Source organism: Protopterus annectens, chromosome 10.part0, assembly GCF_019279795.1.
Source record: "Protopterus annectens isolate FY-2018-M chromosome 10.part0, PAN1.0, whole genome shotgun sequence".
NCBI lineage: Eukaryota > Metazoa > Chordata > Ceratodontiformes > Protopteridae > Protopterus > Protopterus annectens.
The window spans coordinates 518,358,056-518,378,422 of record NC_056744.1 but is presented as its reverse complement, the minus strand read 5'-3'; the positions used below and the strand labels follow the sequence as shown (position 1 = coordinate 518,378,422).

The following is a 20,367-nucleotide window of genomic DNA, read 5'->3' as shown; positions in this document are numbered from 1 at the left end:
ATTAACAGTTAAAAAGCTGATGCTAGAAAACCAGATATAGTGCTCCATGAAAAGAAAACAAAAGTAACATTGATCATTGAAATTGCTAGACCCAGTGATTAGAATGTCTTATGTACAGAGAGACAAATACCAGGATTTGCAGGCAGAAATGCGAACAATGTGGAAAAAGGATACCCAGACAGTTCCAACAGTAGTAAGAGAAATAGGTCTCAGAAAAAAGAATTTACAGTCTTAATTAGATATGCTACCGATACATGTAATTCCTTATGAATTGCAGGAGTCACTTCTGGGCATATTGCAGATGCTGCAAAGAGCACTTTTGGCTAACATCAAAGACTGAAACAATACTAAGTTCATGAACTTTAATCATATGTTGAGTTAGGAATGAGGTCCAGTTTTACCTTGGTATTAGAAACCCAAAAGACTTGGAGAAATTAAACTAAGATTTCCTCTCTGTCCTCACCTAACAGTCATAGTTGTCTCTATGTAAAACAGAGATCCATCTTCCGACCTTATTGATTTTGCTTTGTTGTCTTCTTCCTCAAAGGTCCTCAAAAATGGAATTACTCTTATGCTGTGCTGATGAGGCCATAAGAAGGCTGAAACATGCACAGCCACTACTAATGGGATTTGGCTTAATAAGAAGGCTGAAACATGCATGCTCACAACTAGTGGGGTTTGGCCTTAGTGGCCTGAATTTGTCCATTATAGACTTAAAAAGAAAAAATGTCATGGGCATTCAGAACTGCCATATAGCTGAAACACATGATGCCTTTAATGGGTCATTTGCATATATCCCATGTTACCTGTTATGTAAGAGGTTTTAAGGAATCACATAGTGGAAAGTCTAGCTTGACTAGATTTTTCAAATGTTTAAAGCTGGCAAACAGTATTTCCATTAAGTTCAGAAGACAAACTCTAGAGGAATAGTTTTGGCTAGCTGTCAAGATAAAATCCAGAGAACGGACATTCTGGCAGAGAAGCACAAAGTCAGTACTTTAGCAAATTATCCAATGCAATAACATAACATTAAACGCCGGTGGAATATATAGTGCTTTTCCAGACTCTGGTGAAACCCACATTGAGGTTTCAGCTAATTATTTCAAGAGTGGACTTAGCAGAGGGCAGTCAGACAACTATTAGCATACCCATAGCCTGAAGGCTGGAAAAACGCTTAAGGCAATGAGTGAAAAAATGCAAAAACAAACTGTCGTTATTGCAGCTGCTTAAACACAGAAGGCATTAATGCAAAGGTATTAGTATGGCTCAGCAAACTAGGACATTTTTCTTCCCCACAAACAGTTAATGCAGGCAGTTGAAAGTATGCTGCAATCATGGCTGCTCCATTTAGGTAAGAGCAGGTGACAAAGGATAATGCCAGTGCCTATAGACCATTCTAAAGTGGAAGCATCAGTTTGTCCGCATTAGTTATAGAGACCACCAGTTCATCCATAAGCGGTTTCTCTTAATGTATAACCAAACTCTCATGCTTTGTATCATGGTGTCTTTTCTTTTATTCTTATACATTTGTTTAACCAGGTAAGCCCACTAGATGCAAGTGTCCCTTTTAAAGTAACCCAAGAATGCTGTCTGGTTAAGTGATTTGCTCTGAGTCACACTGTAGTTAAATGTAGGTGGAAGGAATCAAACCATGCAGTCTTTGGTTAAAGGAAGTACCTTATTAACAGTTTGAAGCCTTAATCCTAGGTGCTAACTGCCAGACAGATCTTCAGGAATCTGCTGTACTAAAAGTTCTAATACCAGCAGACTGGAGAGTAAGGATGAATGAGGGAATTAAACTCTGCCAGGGATAAATGTCCCTATTGCAGACACTGTGGGAAAATATTTACTAATATCCCTTTATATATCTATAAATGCGATTGACCACTCAAACTTAGATATGACTCTTTATAGTCAGATTTCAATTTCCTTATTTTTATATATCCTCACATGATGCCATTTTGCACTATGATCCTTTCCTCAGTGTAATGATGCGAGCTTTGCTGCTTTCAAGCTCTGTGTTAAACAGAGAAAGAGTACAGCAGGAACAGTAATATATAATTTATAATGCAGGGTGTGTATATGACACATTTTTATCTAGGTCCAAAGTTAGAAAACATTTGATAAGAATGAAAGAACCATTAAATGCTGCTTTTGTATTTTTTTTCTTATAAATGAGTCTTGCTTAACCATTTTATTTATTTATTTATTTGGTCAGGTTAGCTGCTCTTTTCAAATTGTCCTATATCATGTATCTGTCTTAATCCATAATAGATGTTGGCCATTGCACAAAAAGGATTTGTGATAGAGATGCAGACATAGAAATTATGGCTTCCTGATGTCTTTGAATAAGATAATCAGTATATGTTAACCTCTGCTTTCCACGCATTTCAGACAGTGAAATCAATGCTTAAGGCTGGCACAAGCTAGATTAGCTCAAAGCTGGCCCAGTTTAAACACAAATTTTTAACTGAATCTTATTAATGGGGTATGATACAGACAAATTTGTTTGACTTGAAAATAACAACTGCATTCAGGAATGTCTGTAAAATATGTTCATAAATGAATATTTCACATATATTAAGGCTTACGTATGTTTAGCTTTTATCACTGCGGTGAATTTTAGAGCATGTTTTCACTGTTCTATTAACTTTTGGCTAATATGTAGAAACTGTCTCAGTATACTGTTTCTTGCTGAGTGTCTTACCAACCTACTGTTAAACTATCTGTATGCAGAGATAATACGCTCACATCATGTCTGCTTGCTACTTTATAGTTCTCCTTCGTTTCAGTGTTTTTTCCAACAATGTCTTCTATTCATGAAAGCCACAAGGAAGCAATGATTATTTGTGATTAAATGCATGACAGTAAACACAAAGGTTTGCTGCTAATGTGCTGCTTCTGGTACCTATGGTACAGGGTATGATTCTTTCCACCATAATCTGCCCAATGTGCGACTTTGAAGAGGTCACTTCACCAGACAGTGGTACTGGGGCAATGCTGAAAATGGATAATTTGAGCAATGGGCTTAACCAGTCAATAAATAGATAAAATAAAATGAATTGAATAGAATTTCCACTCTAAATTCTCAGGTTAGAGGGAAGTTACTTGACCTCCAAATAGTCATATGACTTATATCTACTCACCAGCATTTAAAACTATATGATGTAGACATTGTTTTGCAGATATTGAAAATTCAGGTATGTGTGTGAATTCTCTCATAGTTTAGCAGGACAAAACCCATTTAGCAACCAACATGCCTATATTTTAATTGCTGTTATAGAAGTAATGAAGAATTGTTTGGTTTGATAGCAAATTTTAAATATAATCTAGTAACTTTTATACATATGCTCTTGCTAGATAATCTAATAATAGAGATGCTTAAAATGTTGATATGACATAATTATATTGCTCATTTTGTGTTTGTGTCCATGTGTGTGTGTGAGTGTGTGTATGTGTGTGTATGTTTCTGTGTGCGTATGCGTGTGTGTATGTTTGTGCATATGTGTGTCATTGAGTGTGTGTGCCTGTGCACATGCGTGCACATTTCTGTATGTTTATTGATAGTCATTTGAGGCTTTTTTATGAAAACTGCATTTCTAGAACTTTTTCACATGAAATTTAGATTACATTTTATATTTGTCTATTTGCTTTCTTCCTAATCCATCCTCTTTTTATACCAATTTGTCAAATTGCTACTGGAACCATAAAAGGAATGTCTTAGGGTAAATATGCACATGTATGTGGAAACAGATTGTGCTGCCTGGAGTCAACCATCTGTTGCACGTCTGTCTCCATCAAGGTTGTGAAGCACTGCATTTGGTTGTTGAAATCAATGTTCTTATTATTTATAATGTTCATGTTTTAAAAACTAATAGCATGTTTTGTAAAATAACAGCAACAAAATTTTCACTGATAGCATTGGAACCTGAAGCCTTATTTAATGTGAAAATTGGATCAGATGGGTAAAAATGAGAGCTAAACTTTGTTGAAAGAACATCAGGTTACATCATAGCTCATATAAGGATTTTATATAATTGCACATACATACATATATATATATATATATATATATATAGATATATATATATAGAGAGAGAGAGAGAATGTAGTTAATCTGTAGAGAGAATGTAGTTAATCTGTAGAGGATTATGAGTACAATGTTTTTACAATGAACACCAATTAGAAGACAGACTACTGAAAAATAAAACTTTAGTAAGGATTCTACTTTTATTTCTTTTTATCCTGGTCCCCTGGCCCTACAGTTAACTTTCCATTTCACACAGCAGGTCTGTTTGTACCCCAGAACTGAGAATGTTTAGAGTCATTCATTCACTCACCTAGAGACGAAGAGCAAATGAAGGTCTGCTGGGGATGAGGAAATGTCTGCCTGGCTCTGCCATTCCCATGTGCATATGTTTTTTATGTCCAGAGAGGCTAGCTCCTAGTGGGGATATGTTATGGTGTATCCACTTCTTTCACAAGTGAGGTTCCCTCAATAGCCTTGTCTTCCTGAAAGTCAGCACCTCTGTTCACCACCAGTTTCCACCAGAGATTCTAGATAGAGCCCCTCTCCAGACATGCACCTCTTCAGCTTTTCCCCAAGAAAGAGAAAGATGAGCAGGCGCTGCCCTGTCATCCATCTCTCACTCTCTTTCTCTCTCCAGATTGCTCTTCCATCATGTGGGTCGCTGATTGATCTCAGAATGTCTGGATCAAATTCAGTATTTTATCCATCTATGTCGCAGAGCTGGTCACAACAAATCTACTTTTAAGTACTATTAAGCTCTTCTGCACCTATTACTGTTTTGGGGTTGCAATATGAATTTATTTTCCTAACGTTATACATTTGCAGTTTCAATTTATCAACTAAAAAGGCAGATCATTTTCATATTTTTATATCACTGCATGGCATTGGTATTTAGTGTTCTGAATGGCTCACTTATGCTGTGTTTAGTGGTGCATGAGGGATCCCCATTCATGAAAATTATTTGCTCTGTGTACAGGCAAAACATTTCCCTTCTATTATTTGTGGCTTAAAGCCTGCAGTGCTTTTCCATTTTTTTTTTAGTTTTTATAACATCTTGTCTCATACAATGTGTTATCCATGTAATTAAAGGGTTCTCCCAGCTGTGCAGCAGAAACACTAAAATGATACATTGCATGAGGACAGTTGTTTTGATGAATGAGTAGGCTGTTTATTTGAATCATTTTACCCACTCTAAAATCTGTAACCGGATCTCAGACATTAGTTTTCTGCCTATAAGCTGGCAAGCTATTCAGTGTGTTCAGAACCTGTCAGTCCCTGATCATTTTCAGGAAAAGGATCATCATTTGTAACTATTTATGACTCATTCTGTGTGTTGGTTTTATTTGTTTGTTTGGTGGCTCTTTGATGTAGTAAGTTGCTTGGTAGCTGGCAGTAAGCTGATGCTACCAGCTCATGTCACTTTAAGCACTGCAATTATATAATTGTCTTCCATTTCTGATTCACACCAGCACAAATAAAGGAAGAGATATAAAGACCATCAAATCACTGAGGGTTCTGAGAGTTCTTCGTCCACTGAAGACCATCAAACGCCTTCCTAAGCTTAAGGTACTTGCTTTTAGTGTTTGAAAATTATTCTCTTTTTATTACATTTGTTTCCAAAAACAGTCAGCGGTACCTAATTGATGCTTTTATAAAAAGAGAACTCCACACATGAAGGATGTTTGTATTTAGGAGATGTGTAGTAGCATTATTCAGTAGTTATCTAGAATTAAAATGCCTTCAGTTCATCAGTAGTGATCCATGTATTACCCTGGTAAACAAATGTGGATAAATAAGTTACTAATTAAATAAATCCAAAACAAATAAATAAATACAAAACAGACAAACAACAAATTCATGCATTATTCTGGTAAATAAATTTGGGTAAATAAATAAATAGATAAATTCATCAGTAGTAATCAGTGCAGTACCCTGGTAAACAAATAAGTAAATAAACAAATCCCTCATTTACTAGTTGTGTGTAAATCGGCAGTATTGTGTAGTGTTATGTATAGTTATTAACCTGAGTGATTACAACCATGGTGGCATTAATGGTAGATTCCATGATTCCATTACTAAGGGTGAAATCTTATTCTCTTAGTGTTGGTCTCCTAACAAGATCTTTAGTATTCCTTTCTGATTGAGCTGAAACATGTTTTAGAAAGCTTTCAATGGTCCTCTGTATGATTTTCTCAACTCTTATTGCTTTAGGTACCTATAGCTCATCATTTATATATGCTATGAAGTTTAAATTACAATTAAATGACTGCATGTTTAAATTTTTTTTTGATTATGTTAGGAGTGTGAGAGCTCATTAGGAAGGGATGTTTATCTGTAGTACAATCATTTGTTTAGGATTTTGTTTGACCTGGTATTACTATTCAGCAACATTACAGGAAAGAAGAGTGTAATTGCTATTTGAGCAGCAGGTCTTGTATTTTTACAGTGTGTTCCCTAGGTTTGTACATGATTTAGGAAATGGAGGATGTATGCTAGCAAATGTTTGCACTTACTGCTTCTTACCCCTGAAGACTAAGTTTTACACTTGCATATAATAGGAAAGAAACTGTTGCTTTATGGTGTCATGCCTTTTAGGACTGTCCATTACTCAGAACATATTGGTCTGGTATATATGTTAGATTATGAGAGATGTTTGAGCTTTTATAGATCAGATTTTAGAGAGATGGTATTGTATAAATTGGTCCCCCACTGATAAGATTGAATATTCTGCATTTTATCACATTTGTGAATGAAAAAGGTATTACTTGGCACTGGAAGGACTGAATCCCTCCATTAACAAATGAATTATGGCTTATAGGTAACCACATTTGCAGACTGAAATCCAACTAGCCTTAAATTGGTAGACTGTAGTGAAGGCCTCACTGAAATGGCTTACACATGTTAATGTTACTGAAGAACTCCAAAAGAATTTGAGTGCATGTTCTTAGTCTTGAATGTCTATTATCTGCAAATTAATGTTTGATATCACTTTATGTTATGGGTTGGGACCTTCTGCTTTGACAATATTTAACCAGCCAATTTTTTTCTGAAAATTTACTCTGTGGCTTGTAAATATCTGCAGTGACTTATCTGTGTATTTTAAATAAGCATGTTCTTCTTTTCTATGTATGTGAATTTTGAGTAGTTATGTTTAGATAGTTTATTGTATTTTATTTTATTTATGTATTTATATATGCATATATTTAGTTAGTTATTTTTGTAAGTTAATTTGTCATGGTTGCACTTTTGCCCCTAGAAGTGCTGTGATTGAGAGGTAATGTTGATGTGCCATTGGTTTATCATTTTTATAAATCTAATATGCATAACATCTGGCTATTAGGGTGGTATGCTGAGTTGATTTTTATGCATATTAATGCTACCATTGTTAGAAATCATTACATTTCATGTTTTAAATTTAGATGTCAATCATCATCACTTCAAAGAGTATGTACTACTTGTTGGTAAATTGCCCGACATCTTCATTGAATTATGATTATTGTTATCACGTCTGGCTTATTCTTGCTGTTTACAAAACTTTCTAAGTACAAGTATATAAAAGGAAATCTGATTTGATAAAAGCAATGTGTTTTAAACATATAAATAAATAAAATTAATAGAGATGTGGAATTTATTTTACGGCTTTGGATATGTGTCTCTTTTAGCAGCCATAATAAGGAAAACATTCTTCACAGATTGCCTAACTTTTACAATCCACTCCAGGATAACATCTTTTCAAATAAAAATTTACTGTTATCACTAATATGGGTAATGGAGTTTTCTTGATGCTTTTGTTGAAATAGACCATCTAGTGATATGAACTTACATTTAAGCCTACCAATATGTAGGGGCCTGAGGATGACATAGCTGTCAAGACACCTGCAGTGGCTATCAACATGTTTCCATTCCAAATAATTTCTGATATTGTTGCAGTGAATCTTACACAGTAAGCATATTAAATACTATTTAAGTTAAAAGGATATTTGTATATTCTTCTTAAGCATTTTGACAGTGTGAAATACGAATGCTAACACCTAACACTACACCATTATGCTTAACATAAAACATGCAGGCAAGACTATTAAAGTGGAAAAGGAGAAAGTAAGAATAAGTACAAAAAGACATAAAATGAAGCAACTTAAAAAGATTTAAGAGAGAAATAAATTCAGAGAATGGAGTACAAAATGCCATTAAAACCCACTCTGTTCAGAGATCTCTTAATGGTCAACTTTCTATCACTCTCAGATGACCTGAGGAATTTTGAAAGCACCCACTGGACCCCTTAACAAAAGTAGACACTAAATCTCAGACATTTACTGCTACCTTAATTATTACATTGAAGCATCTGCCTCCATGTATGATGGCAAATTTAAGAACAGGCCCCGATAGCAGAACCCTGTTAGAAAAATACTCTATAAAAAAAACAGAAAGAAAAAAAAAACTTCTGTAGTTAAGAAATAAATTCAAATACCCTTATTTTGTATTCCTGAAAAGGTCAGCAAAGAATTCAAGTGTTAAGATCAAAACCTAAAAAAAAAAAAAGCCAAAGCTAAAATGTCACTATCTTCTGCAAAGGTAACCAGAACACTTTTTTATAACTATGCTAGAAATCTTAGAATCAATATTCAACACTGTCCTGAAATTTTCCCCACTCTACCCTCCCTATTTGCCACCTCTTACAACTCATCCCAAAATTCTACCTAAATATCACCACTGAGCAGATCCTAAACGCCTTCTCCAAAACCAAAATCTCTAGATACGTTGGTCCTAAAACATACTATGATGTCACATAGTCAACACTAAACAGTGCCTCCCCAATTCCCTTTTAAATGTACTGTCTTACTCTTCCACTTGTAAATGTCCCAGGCCTCGGCAGCATGAGTGACCCTATCATTGAGCCTGAAAACTAAAGGCCTATTAGTCTTACCATCATATCATCTATGATATAACAAAGCTCATTATTATGGGACTCATAAATAATGACATCATAATCTGTTGATCCAACCCCATATGGCTTTCGGAAAGGTAGCTTCTGCCCCCGAATCTGCTGTTCTTCTTTGAGAAAGTAACTGAGTCTCTGACTAATGGTCAAGCAATGCATACACTGCCTCCCTGAATCTCGCTAAGGCTTTTGATACCATCCTGCACTCTAGCGTTTTTGAAGAAAGTCACCTACTTAAATGTTAACTCCTTTTTAACTCATTGGATATATAATTAGCTACCTGTCTGACAGACAGTGCCCACACAATCGGGAGGGATACCAGTTGTGACATCCCAAATGCTACATATAAGCTCTACTCCTCTTCTGCATGCACTTGGTAATATCCAAGTTAACCTCATTGTTTTTTTTTTTTTTCTAGACTAAGCTTGCAGATTACTACAAACTTGGCACTGCCATTAACTGTCCTGCTAATGTCCATATTATGCAAGAGGCCCTAGCAGAAACAAAATTATTCAGAACCATGGATTCGAGCTCAGTACAAAAAATGTATTATACTCATTGGGAAGCAAGAACCCCCATGTATCTACTGCATAATATATAACCACCTGAGTGCTGATATTGTCATTAGAGACCTGGGCACATTCATTGACAATGAACTTTCTTTTGACCATCATGTATAAACTATTGTTTATAAAATTTTCTACCTAGCTTAACTAGTTACTAAAGGTATATCCTCCCTAATAAGTCCCATAATAGTCCACAATAAGTCCCTAATGTCCTCTTTTTCATGCATCTGATAAGCATTTCATCCATGTCTTTCTTAGTTATACAGAGTGTCTGAAAGCCCTATAATTTTATGCTGTTCCTTACAGACTCCAACATGGCAACCTCTGCTTGGCCTGCAAGCCTATAAATGACCTACTCCTGCCTGACTTTTTATATATTCAAAAAGCTTATAATACCACAGATACCACACTAAGTACCTTAATTTACATTATAATACTTACAGAAACTGTTGACAGGATGGCTATCTTTTCCAAAGGATCCCCTACATATGGCATAAACTCCTAGTCCATATCAAACAAAGTAGCTCTCATACTTCTCATTAATGTCAGCCTTGACAATGTCTGGGGATCCATAAAATCACTGCTGAGCTGTGTTCTGATGCCCTTATAACTGGAGGAAGGATGTAGAAGGGATTACTGTGGATAGGCCCCAAATGGTTTCCTGGAACATTTCCCTAGTATAAACCTATGTACATTCTGCTGATTTGCAGCCTTGTTAACCAGAACAGTATCTTATGAAAGTCTTTTGCTGACATCTGCCAAAAATGATTTTGTATTTTATTTCTGGTAAGTTTTTGTAATAAAATATGAGCTGTATGTAAGTACTTTTCAGGCCAAGAGATCCCAGTATAACAGAAATATGTTTGCATTTATCATGCTTTGTTTAGCAACTATCCATGTCTCACTAATCAAATTAAGAATCTTCTGCATGTTATACATTTATTTTAGCCTTTATTTGTTTCTAATAGATTCATAAGATGTTACAAATGGAGGGGCATTTTTGAAGCTTCCCCTTTCATTGGTAGGTTGGATATGCAAAGACTAAAGGGTTTAAATAACAGTGCCGCTCAGTAGCAGGTCTTTGTGGAAATATATGTAACTACAATACCACTCCCTTTAAAGGAGTGCATAATTAACAGTTCCGAAGCCAAGATGTCCCCAGTGAAAGCATAAAGTGGGATGAATGGTTCTTCATGGTATTTGATTAGTTTGTTGACTCTCAGTTGATTGAATTGTGACTCTTCAGGGCTAACTCACTGAATGTTAAGCTGCTGAAAGTTTTTATAAGTCATACCTCTTTAGCTTGTCTCACTATGAGGAATATAAAACATCAGAGACTCACATGGTAGCTTATTCATTCTAATGAGGTAATTTATGGATTTTTAAAACAAGTTTTAAAGAAATACTATCATTAAGGCCAAAGCCCTTATCTGCTTGCAGAGTGACAATCTGCTTTAATTCATCTTTCTCTCTCTCTCTCTGTTCTGTCACTTAAACTCCCACCTTTAATATTCTTATTCATGAACTGTAGCATCATAAACTCAGTAACATGTACAACATTCTCTTTAATATGTTTATTGAGTACATTTGTACATGTCCCATCTTATATCCCCAGTATGCTCAAAAATCCTTTCCTTCAAACTATGGTTCATCTTACCAATGTAGTAACGGGGCAGTTTTTGCAAGTTGCTATGTAAAGAAGTTCCTTGCTTTTACAATCTGCATAAAATTTAATATCATATTTTATCTTTGTTAATGGGTGTATAAAGAAATTTTTATTCGAAATTGAGTTACAAGCTTTACAATTATGGCACACAAAGGTCCCCATTCTATTTGTTAAAACCCTCTGTCTATTGCAACTATTATTCTTGGTATATCATAAACCTTGCTTTTGTGATGGTCCATTCTTAAAGCTGAGCACTGGTTTATCACTCACCAATTTCCTAATTCCCTGGTCTGCTAATAATATTGGCCAGTTTATTTTAATAATTTCAAACACAGAATTCACATTATTGGAAGAGGTCAGCTACATCAGATTGCCGATTGATTTTTTTAAGCTAATGGAACTTGAGCTGGCCACAGAGATTGATAAGGCATTTAATAATTTTAAACTTAGGTTTTCACAGTATATCTATGCTGTTAAAATGGATAAGATGATTATTAACTTGAGTGTATGCAATAATAGAATGCAACAATATAAAAGGAGAAAGTTGGAGCATGATTACAATAACTTTTAAAAAAGACATATTTTTGTCTGCCTGAAAGTGAGCAACACCACAGCAAAAGAGAATGCGAATGTTAACTTGGTGCAATCAGTTCCTCCTCCTGATTTAACAAGGCCAGTGATTAACATTAATGATTCTATCAAGAATGAGCAGAGGACAGAGACTGGTGCTAGGTGAAGAAAAACAGAGGTATGTAACCCTTTAAGTACCAACAGTTTTCCAACACTTCCAGTCCCTCTGAGACAACAGTGCTCTGTTAGCACAGACCTTTGCCGAGCAGAAAAAGAGACGTTCATAACTGGAAATGGAAAAAGAAATGATTCAGGGAATGAAAAGGGGGTAGTTACAACACTAGTACATAACATTTCATCAGTTATTCTAACACAGTCACAGTTATCTTTGTTGAATAAGGGCATGTTGTTTATGCCTTCAATAGGAACAGAGTTTAGAGATACTGTGCTGAACCTTCGTCTTTTTGCCAGACACATTATGCCAAAATGTTTATTTCCTCATTATCAGAATGCCAGCAACAAATTTAGGAAGCCCAGTACTTTCAGTCCACAGTTGCAACCCTTGGTTGACGCTTTTATAAAGGTATGTGAAACTGACTTGCAGTGTACTTTGGAATGTGAAGGTAAACAGGGGTAGCTTTTTTTAAATATGAGTAAAGATAAACTATCAACAATAAATGAATTACATTTAAATGAAAATATATGTATTCATCCTGTGGATAAGGGTAGGGCTATTGTTATAATGGATACTTGCTTCTACTCAAATAATATGCAATACATCTGTCAGATTCTGATACCTATTGTAAGTTAACTAACTCTGATGTGAAGCGTGTGCTTGGGAGTGTGCATGATGAACTTTATTATTTGTTAATGATAGGTCTACTGACTTATGAGATATATATGTACTTTAATGTTGATGAGCCACCACTACTGATAATCCATGGCCTCCCCAGAATGTATAACCATCATATTGAGCTACCAGTGAGGCCCATTATTGCAGGACAAGGTTGACTGATGGAACCAATCTGGATTTATGTTGAAGACAAGTTAAAATCTGTTATGATTAAAGCACAAGATGTTCTGAAGGATACTGAAGATTTTTTGAGGGGTTTATATGGTTGTATCAGTACTTCAAATGATAGCTTGAGGTTAATTTTAGTGACGCTGGATGTGTGCATGCTCTTCACAGTAATAGCTAATGAATATGATTTGGAAGTGATCAGAAGTATTCTTACTTACAATAGCAGTAATTCCAGTAGTCAGATCAGTTTAATTTGTAGCCTTAGCCTGATACTAGAACAAAATGTCTTTATATTTAATGATGAATATTTTTTACAAAAATTAGGCATAGCTATGGGCACGCCATGTGCCAATAGTTCTGCCAGTATGGTTATGGCTTTCTGGGAAGCTGAAAATAATTTGATGAATCAGCTTTTTCAGTCAAATATTATATATTATAAAAAAAATTGTAGACGATGTGGTTTTATTATAACAAAGAACTGAAGAACAGCTGAATGACTTTGTAAATGTTTTGAATATAAGCACAATTTTTTTTAAAATTTACTATGAAACATTCACATCACTGTATTGAATTTCTTGTGGCTTTAACACTCTAAAGTATACAGAAAACCTTGTTAGAAGAATATTAAATTACATTGCACAAGTGTGCATCCGGGGTATGTGTACCAAAATGTCACAAAACTGCAACTTTTGAGGGCATCAAGATTACATATTGATCCAGTAGAGTTAGAGAATGCATTTAAAGCTATGAGTTCAGTGAAAGGGGTTATACACAGGATGACATATGTAATTTGATTCAATAAGTGGGAATGTTAAGACACACAATAGGTAGAGCTTATTTTTTGAAAAGGTAGTGCCAAGATGGAAATAGCCCCATATGTTTAATACAGTAAGGATTAATTTGACCTCTTCCAATAATGTAAATTCTGTGTGTGAAGTTATTAAAAGAGACTGGCTAATATTATTATCAGATGAGGGGATTAGGAAGTTAGTGGGTGATAAGCCATCATTCAGCTTTAAGAATGGGCCATCTCTCAAGCAAAGGTTAGGTTATACTAAGAATAATACTAACAATAAACAGAAGGTTTTAACAACTAGAATGGGGACCTTTGCATGCCGTGATTGTAAAGCTTGCAACTCAATTTCCAATAAAAATGTCTTTATACACCCAGTATCGAAGATAAAATATGATATTAAATTTTACATGGATTGTAAAAGCAGGGACCTTGTTTACATAGCGACTTGCAAAAAGTGCCCCTGTTACTACATTGGTAAGATCAATCATAGTTTAAAGAAAAGGATTCTTGAGTACCTTGGGGATATAAGATGGGATATAGGTACAAATGAATGTTTTTGAGTTTATGGTGCTACACCTCATGAATAACACAATTAAAGGTAGGAGTTTAAGAGCTAGAGCAGAGAGAGATGAAGTAAAACAGATTATCACTCTACAAGCAGATAAGGACTTTGGCCTTAATGATAGTATTTCTTTAAAACCTGCTTTAAAAACCCATGGTGATTCTTTAATGATTAAATTACTTGATTATCCAATGGTAGAGTTTTTAGTATGCATTTAAGGTTTTAGTAATTGAGATTTTCTATGGTTTGATGAAGTGCACATAGCACAAAGCACTTACCTTTTGATATTAAAAATGTTTAATTTTAGCTGTGGTGGTTATCTGTTGGTTGTTATTTAAAAGACAATTACAGTACTAAGAGGGTGCAGAGAGTAAAGCCCCTGCATGGTAGGAGTGGGGCAGAGGGTAAAGCCCTTGCATGGTGGAAGTGAGGCAGAGAGTAAAACCTCTGCGTGATGGAGTGGGGCAGAGGGTAATGCCCTTGCATGGTGGGAGTGAGGCAGAGGGTAAAGCCCCTACATGGTAGAAGTGGGGCAGAGAGTAAAGAGGTTGGGAGGTTTTATTTTTGGGAGGTTTTGTTTGTGTCCTTCTTGTTAAAAAATCAGCCATTCCTGTTTAGTGAGGTGGTTTTGAGCAACTTGGTTTCCCTGAAATTTAAGTTGATTGAACACATAATAGCCACTGCCCACTACTACCAAATTGCAAATATTTTTAGCACCTAGAAATTGTCCCATAACCCAACTTAATACCTATGTATATGGAAATCCATTTATGATACCAGTGTTATGTTTTAATAGATATTATTCTGCAAGACAGATAATGGACTGGGCAATAGAGAAATGAAAAATAAAATAAAAGAGTAAAAAAGTCTGGTGAAGCATATATTCTTAATGGTTTACTATCAAAATGTGGAATGGCACTTACTCGGATTCCACATATATGGAATCACTTGATGAATGGAACAAATCACAAACTGAGATACTCCGAATAAAGTAAACTAAAAGTCAAGAGCAGATTCAGTGTTATGTATTCACATTTTAGAGGTTGACGTTTTGATTGGAGAATGCAGTACTGTGCATATCAGGAAGTTTGCCCTTGTTTTACTGTAGTGTGATCTTGGAGTTGGTATATTTAATGCGCAGGCAGTGTGGGGGGGTGCAGGGGGGATTGCCCCCTGCAAAAATGTAAACACAACATGTAAAGTAGTTTTACACTATTGTCATTTAAAAAAAAATAACATATTGTTTTAGTGCAGCAGTACAGTACATCTCAGGCTACAGTTTAATTAATGTTGGAGGTTTTGAACATGTTCAAATGTCGAATATCACTTTAGTCATTTTCAGCATTTATTAATACGACATTGCAAAATTCAACTTAATGAGATGCCAAGTGATTCAAAAAATTCTGACTTTCAACATTTTGATAGTAAACCGTTCTTAACACTAGGTCCTCTGAGTGTGTTCTGTTATGTAGGCGTAAAAACAACATAAAAGGGAGGAGCCATATTGCATTTTCCTTTTTCTGCAGGGTAAGTGTAACAGGACTTGTCATGATGATGTTGCATAAACTGAGAGGGTTCCACATTTAACTTCATGGTTTGTCAGTGCTGTAAAACACTGGCGGGTGCTGTGCTCCAAAGGTTCCATCCCTTGGATGAGACATTAAACTAAGGCCTGGTCTGCCTGAAATAATAATACTTTATGTAGATAGTAAAGCTCTCAGTGTACTTAGTAAAAATGACGAGGCACAGTTTTATTTAGACTACAGATCAAATATGAAAAATAATTGAATTTATCAAACTGCTATATCAAAAGAAACATTTCCATACTACTAATAGAATAGAGAACAAGGTGTATGCCAGATGACTGGAGAATACGTATACGGGTACCACTTTGCAAGACCAAAAGGGACATCCACAACTGTGGACAGTACAGAGGTATCAAACTCCTGTCATACTACATGAAAGTTTAGGAAAAGGTGCTTGATAAACAAATATGCAGAATAGTAGAAAGTAAGATGGGAGATGAGTTGTTCGAATTCAGATCAGGATGCACTACAACTAACCCAATGTTTGCAGTGAGGTAGATGGTTCAAAAGAAGCTAGAGATGAGGAATGCCTAGTCCAACTAGCATTCCTAGACTTGGAGAAAGCATGTGACAAAATCCCAAGAAAGTTGATTTGGTCAGTCTTGCAATGGTTCAAACTCCCAGAAACATTGGTGGAACTGGAGCAGACTATGTACAAAGAACTGATAACTCAAATATGAGGAGTGTTTGGACTCTTGGAGGGGTTTACAGTGGGAGTGGGTGTGCATTAGGGTTCATCTCTGAGCCCACTGCTGTTCACCCTGATGATGAACTACATTAGCAAACAGGTTGGATGGGACAGGTCAACAAAGCTGCTCTGTATAGAGGATGTGGCATTACAGACAGACTCTGACCAAGTTCTTCAGCAAAAGAACATGGAATGGAATGCATAACTGATGGCGCATGGGTTGAATCTGAGCATGGCTAAGACAATTGCAATGGCAGCAAATGGGGGAATCAGAAGAAGCTGAGAAATGAGATAGATGTGAAAGTAGTGGCACAGGTTAGCAACTTCAGTTATCTGGGAAGGGTGGTTGAGAATAAGGGAAGTCTGAATGAGGAGGTAAAAGCTAAAATGAGAGGACCTGCAGTCAACTGGCACAGTGTAACGGGTAGTGCATTACAGAAAAATGCCAATGAAGCTGAAAAGTAAGATGTACCAAACAATGGTGCGACCGGTACTACTGTATGGTACAGAAACCTGGCAGTGAAAGCAGAGCGGTTGAGAAGGCAAGAAGTCATGGAGAGGAAGTGCCTGAGATGGGTGGTAGTATTGTACAGATACCATACAAATGCAACAACATTGTTTTGATAAAACAGTGTAAGAAACTCCTCTGTGTGGAAAACTTTCAATTTATATATATGTATGTATATATCCAGTTAATGAATGTATATTACTAAGATCAGATAATCGTAGCAGAAGCAGCAAACTTAAACTCATCCCAAGTAAAAAAATAATAAAAAAAATATTTTTAAACATTATACAAAACTACTAAGTATTCAAAAGTAATCCAATCAGGGAAGACAATCAAAAATCCTTTATTAAGCACACAAACAATTAAAGTAAAACAAAAATAACAAAATAATTTAATCACAAACTTTCTAATTATATATATATACTTTTTATCAGGTATGGGAGTGGTTTATTGTACTGGAAAGCACAGTGTATTAGTATACATGTTATCAAATTCACATCCCTTCCCCCATCAGTGTGACATTCAAGCTGGTCCTGCCCTACTTAGTAGCTGTCATAATAATATAACCCTTATATACTTTAAGTAAGATTAATAGTGATGCAGTACCTTTTATTAACCAGATGATTAAGTCTGTGATTTTATCTAAGGCAATATACTAAGTAGAAATATTTAAACTTTAGACTTTTTGGCAATCTGAAAATACATATAAAAGTATACAAATACATTTTGTATGCAAAAAATCCTTTCTGCAAACCATATTCTATTTCCACAACCTATTGTTAACAAAGATCACTTTTGTTCTTCTACACTTTTTCAGGTCTGTGTAAAAGAACCCTAAAAATCTATCTACAAAAATATTATTGTATAATTAGCCACTATTGTTATTAAACATAATTTCAAATAAAGTTGAAAAAAGAAAAAAAAATGTGCTGATAGAAACAAAATATACGCCTCTATTAAAAAATATTTACCATGGTATTTAAAATGAACTGGGAGAATAAAATAAAATAAAGTTAGTTATAAACAATATCGCAATTTTATAAGTTCCAGTACACTTTTAAGTGAACAGTAATAGTTTAGTCCAGGCTTCCTAAAAGAGTTCAACTTTAATTGTCACATGAGTTCATGTTTTCTAGCATATTCAGGATGTCTTCTTCAAGATCATCCATGTCTATGCGATCCAGTATCTGGAACCTAAAACACGTGTCATTTGTGCAGAGCAAGATGTTTGGCTAGTGCATTATTTTTATGTCCACAGCGGATTTCTGCCAGATGACATGAAATCCTATGCTTAAGTTTATTTACAGTCTTGCCCACATAAAATGCATCACATTCATTGCACTGTGCCCTGTAAATTACTTTTGTCATGTTACAGTCACTCCCTGCATTGGTGTTAATGATATTCTTTAAATAAGGACAATAAAAACTATCATCTTACTGTATAAATATACAAAATGTACAATTAGCTTCACATCTTCTAGTGTTTCTCTCGTATAGTCTAGGTTTAAATTCAACAAAACTTCTAATGTTCCTGGTCTTCCTGTAAACAAGGGACAGGGCTTCACCTAAGATGTTAATCAGATAAGGATTTCCTGTGACAATGGCCCAGTTTTCTTTAATAACATTTTTGATACTGTGATAATCCAAAGTGTATGTCAGGAAGCAGCTATTTTTGCATTTGTTATTCTCTGTGGAATTTCTTAACATTCTCCTACTGGGGAGGTTAAGTGAAGGTGCTTCAGTCCTTTTCAGTTCTGTAATGGGTTCCAGGATGTGTTTTAACATCTGACTATCATATTCTCAAACTAGGAAATCATTCTGTAAGTTGTTCAGGTTTCTCAAAAATGGTTCCATCTTGGTGGAAATTCTAGATAATCTATAGCCCGGGGACATCACCACATTATACTTGTTTTTTGCAGGGTGCGAACTTTCATTGCAAAGTAGTAAGTTAACCCTTGTTGGTTTTCTAAATAGATCAGTGGTGATTCTGTTATTGTTGGTGTCCTTGGAAATCTGCATATTTAAAAAAGTGGTTGAAGTATAGCTATGGGAAACTTCAGGAAGGGGGTTGTTTGATTGAGGTAAGTGATAAAATCTCCAAGCTGCAAGGTGTCACCTTCCCACACAATAAAGATGTCATCAATAAAACATAAAATAGCATGTGATATGCTGCATGTAGTCTGTGTTGTTTAACACAAAGTCCTCTTCCCACTTGCCCAGGGCTATGTTAGCTATGGTGGGAGCCATGGCAGCCCCCATTGCTTTACTAGTTTTTCATTAGTAGTGTTTGCCATTGAATGTAAAGAAATTAAAGACCAGTACAAGGTTATTGAACATGCCTAACTTTTGCAGATATGCCTGTGTACCTTGATTATGTTTCTTAAAAGATTTGTTAAAAGATTCTTAATTTTATTTTGTTTGTTTCACAAAAGTTTCTTAAAACATAAAAGTAGCCTGTAGTCAGTAAATGTTGCAAACAGTGAGCCAAGTTATACATTTAGTACATATAAGCACATACAAATGTATGAGATTTGGAGACTGTTATTCATCATTGATGGCCTCCTTTTCACAAAAGGTCTGTGTAATGATATGTTAGAGAAGTACACTATTTTTGGACCAATCTGTTGGTACTTTTACCCATTGCCATGAGATAAATGGTTAAAACATTAACTGGTTTTATAGCTCTCTGAAGAGCAATAATGACAAAGTGAAATGGGGCAAAACTTAATATATACAGTGTTGAAGTGGATAAGAATTAGACTTTCTTTTCTCTCAGTTTTGTAAACCGAAAAAAGAAGTTAGTATATGTAATTGGATTTTATACAATATACCAAAGTCTTCATTCTGCATACCACTGATGCTCATACAAAATTTCAAGACTCATCATATCTGGTCTACACTAACTCCAAACTAAAGACCATGCATTTTTGTAGTCAGATTCAACCAGCATCTTATTCCATGTCTAGTATAGTAGATATGGTAGAAATCATTAAATTCTTTGGCACCTTTGTAGATAACTCTCTGAAACTTGATACAGCTGATTGCTGGATTACTATTTGGCTTAGTCTGATATGTCTCCCTTTCTAATACATTTACTGCCAACCTGCAATTACCATATGACATCACTACAGTAGTCAACATATCTCACAGACCACTATACAGTTTGCTGTTTCTTGGCTGGCCTGAAATTAAGAAGAAACACACACTGTTGCACATTTAGTTAATTTTAAATTGGCTTAGGTTTAATGCATTCCCCTTACTTAAAAAGAACTGGTATCTACCAAAGATGGATGCATGGTCCAGTAATTCCCAGTATCCCTAGACAACAGTAGAAATGGATTCACTAAGTCTATTCTCACACATACCTCGTTAAGGAACTCCTTACTGCATTAGATGAGGAGCTTTTACATTTGAGATGTATTACATAAAAACAAT

General features: G+C 35.3%; 1 protein-coding gene across 4 annotated transcripts in view; it reads left to right on the top strand.

Moving 5' to 3' along the window:
* LOC122813204 (voltage-dependent R-type calcium channel subunit alpha-1E-like) overlaps positions 1-20,367 on the top strand; it is a 4,399,719-nt gene that overhangs the window by 3,080,568 nt on the left and 1,298,784 nt on the right. For all 4 annotated transcript variants that reach the window (XM_044085387.1, XM_044085385.1, XM_044085384.1 and 1 more), the window contains 2 exons: positions 3,714-3,725; positions 5,500-5,596. In XM_044085387.1, coding sequence (XP_043941322.1) covers positions 3,714-3,725; positions 5,500-5,596 — 109 coding nt within the window. The remainder of the gene's footprint in view (positions 1-3,713; positions 3,726-5,499; positions 5,597-20,367) is intronic.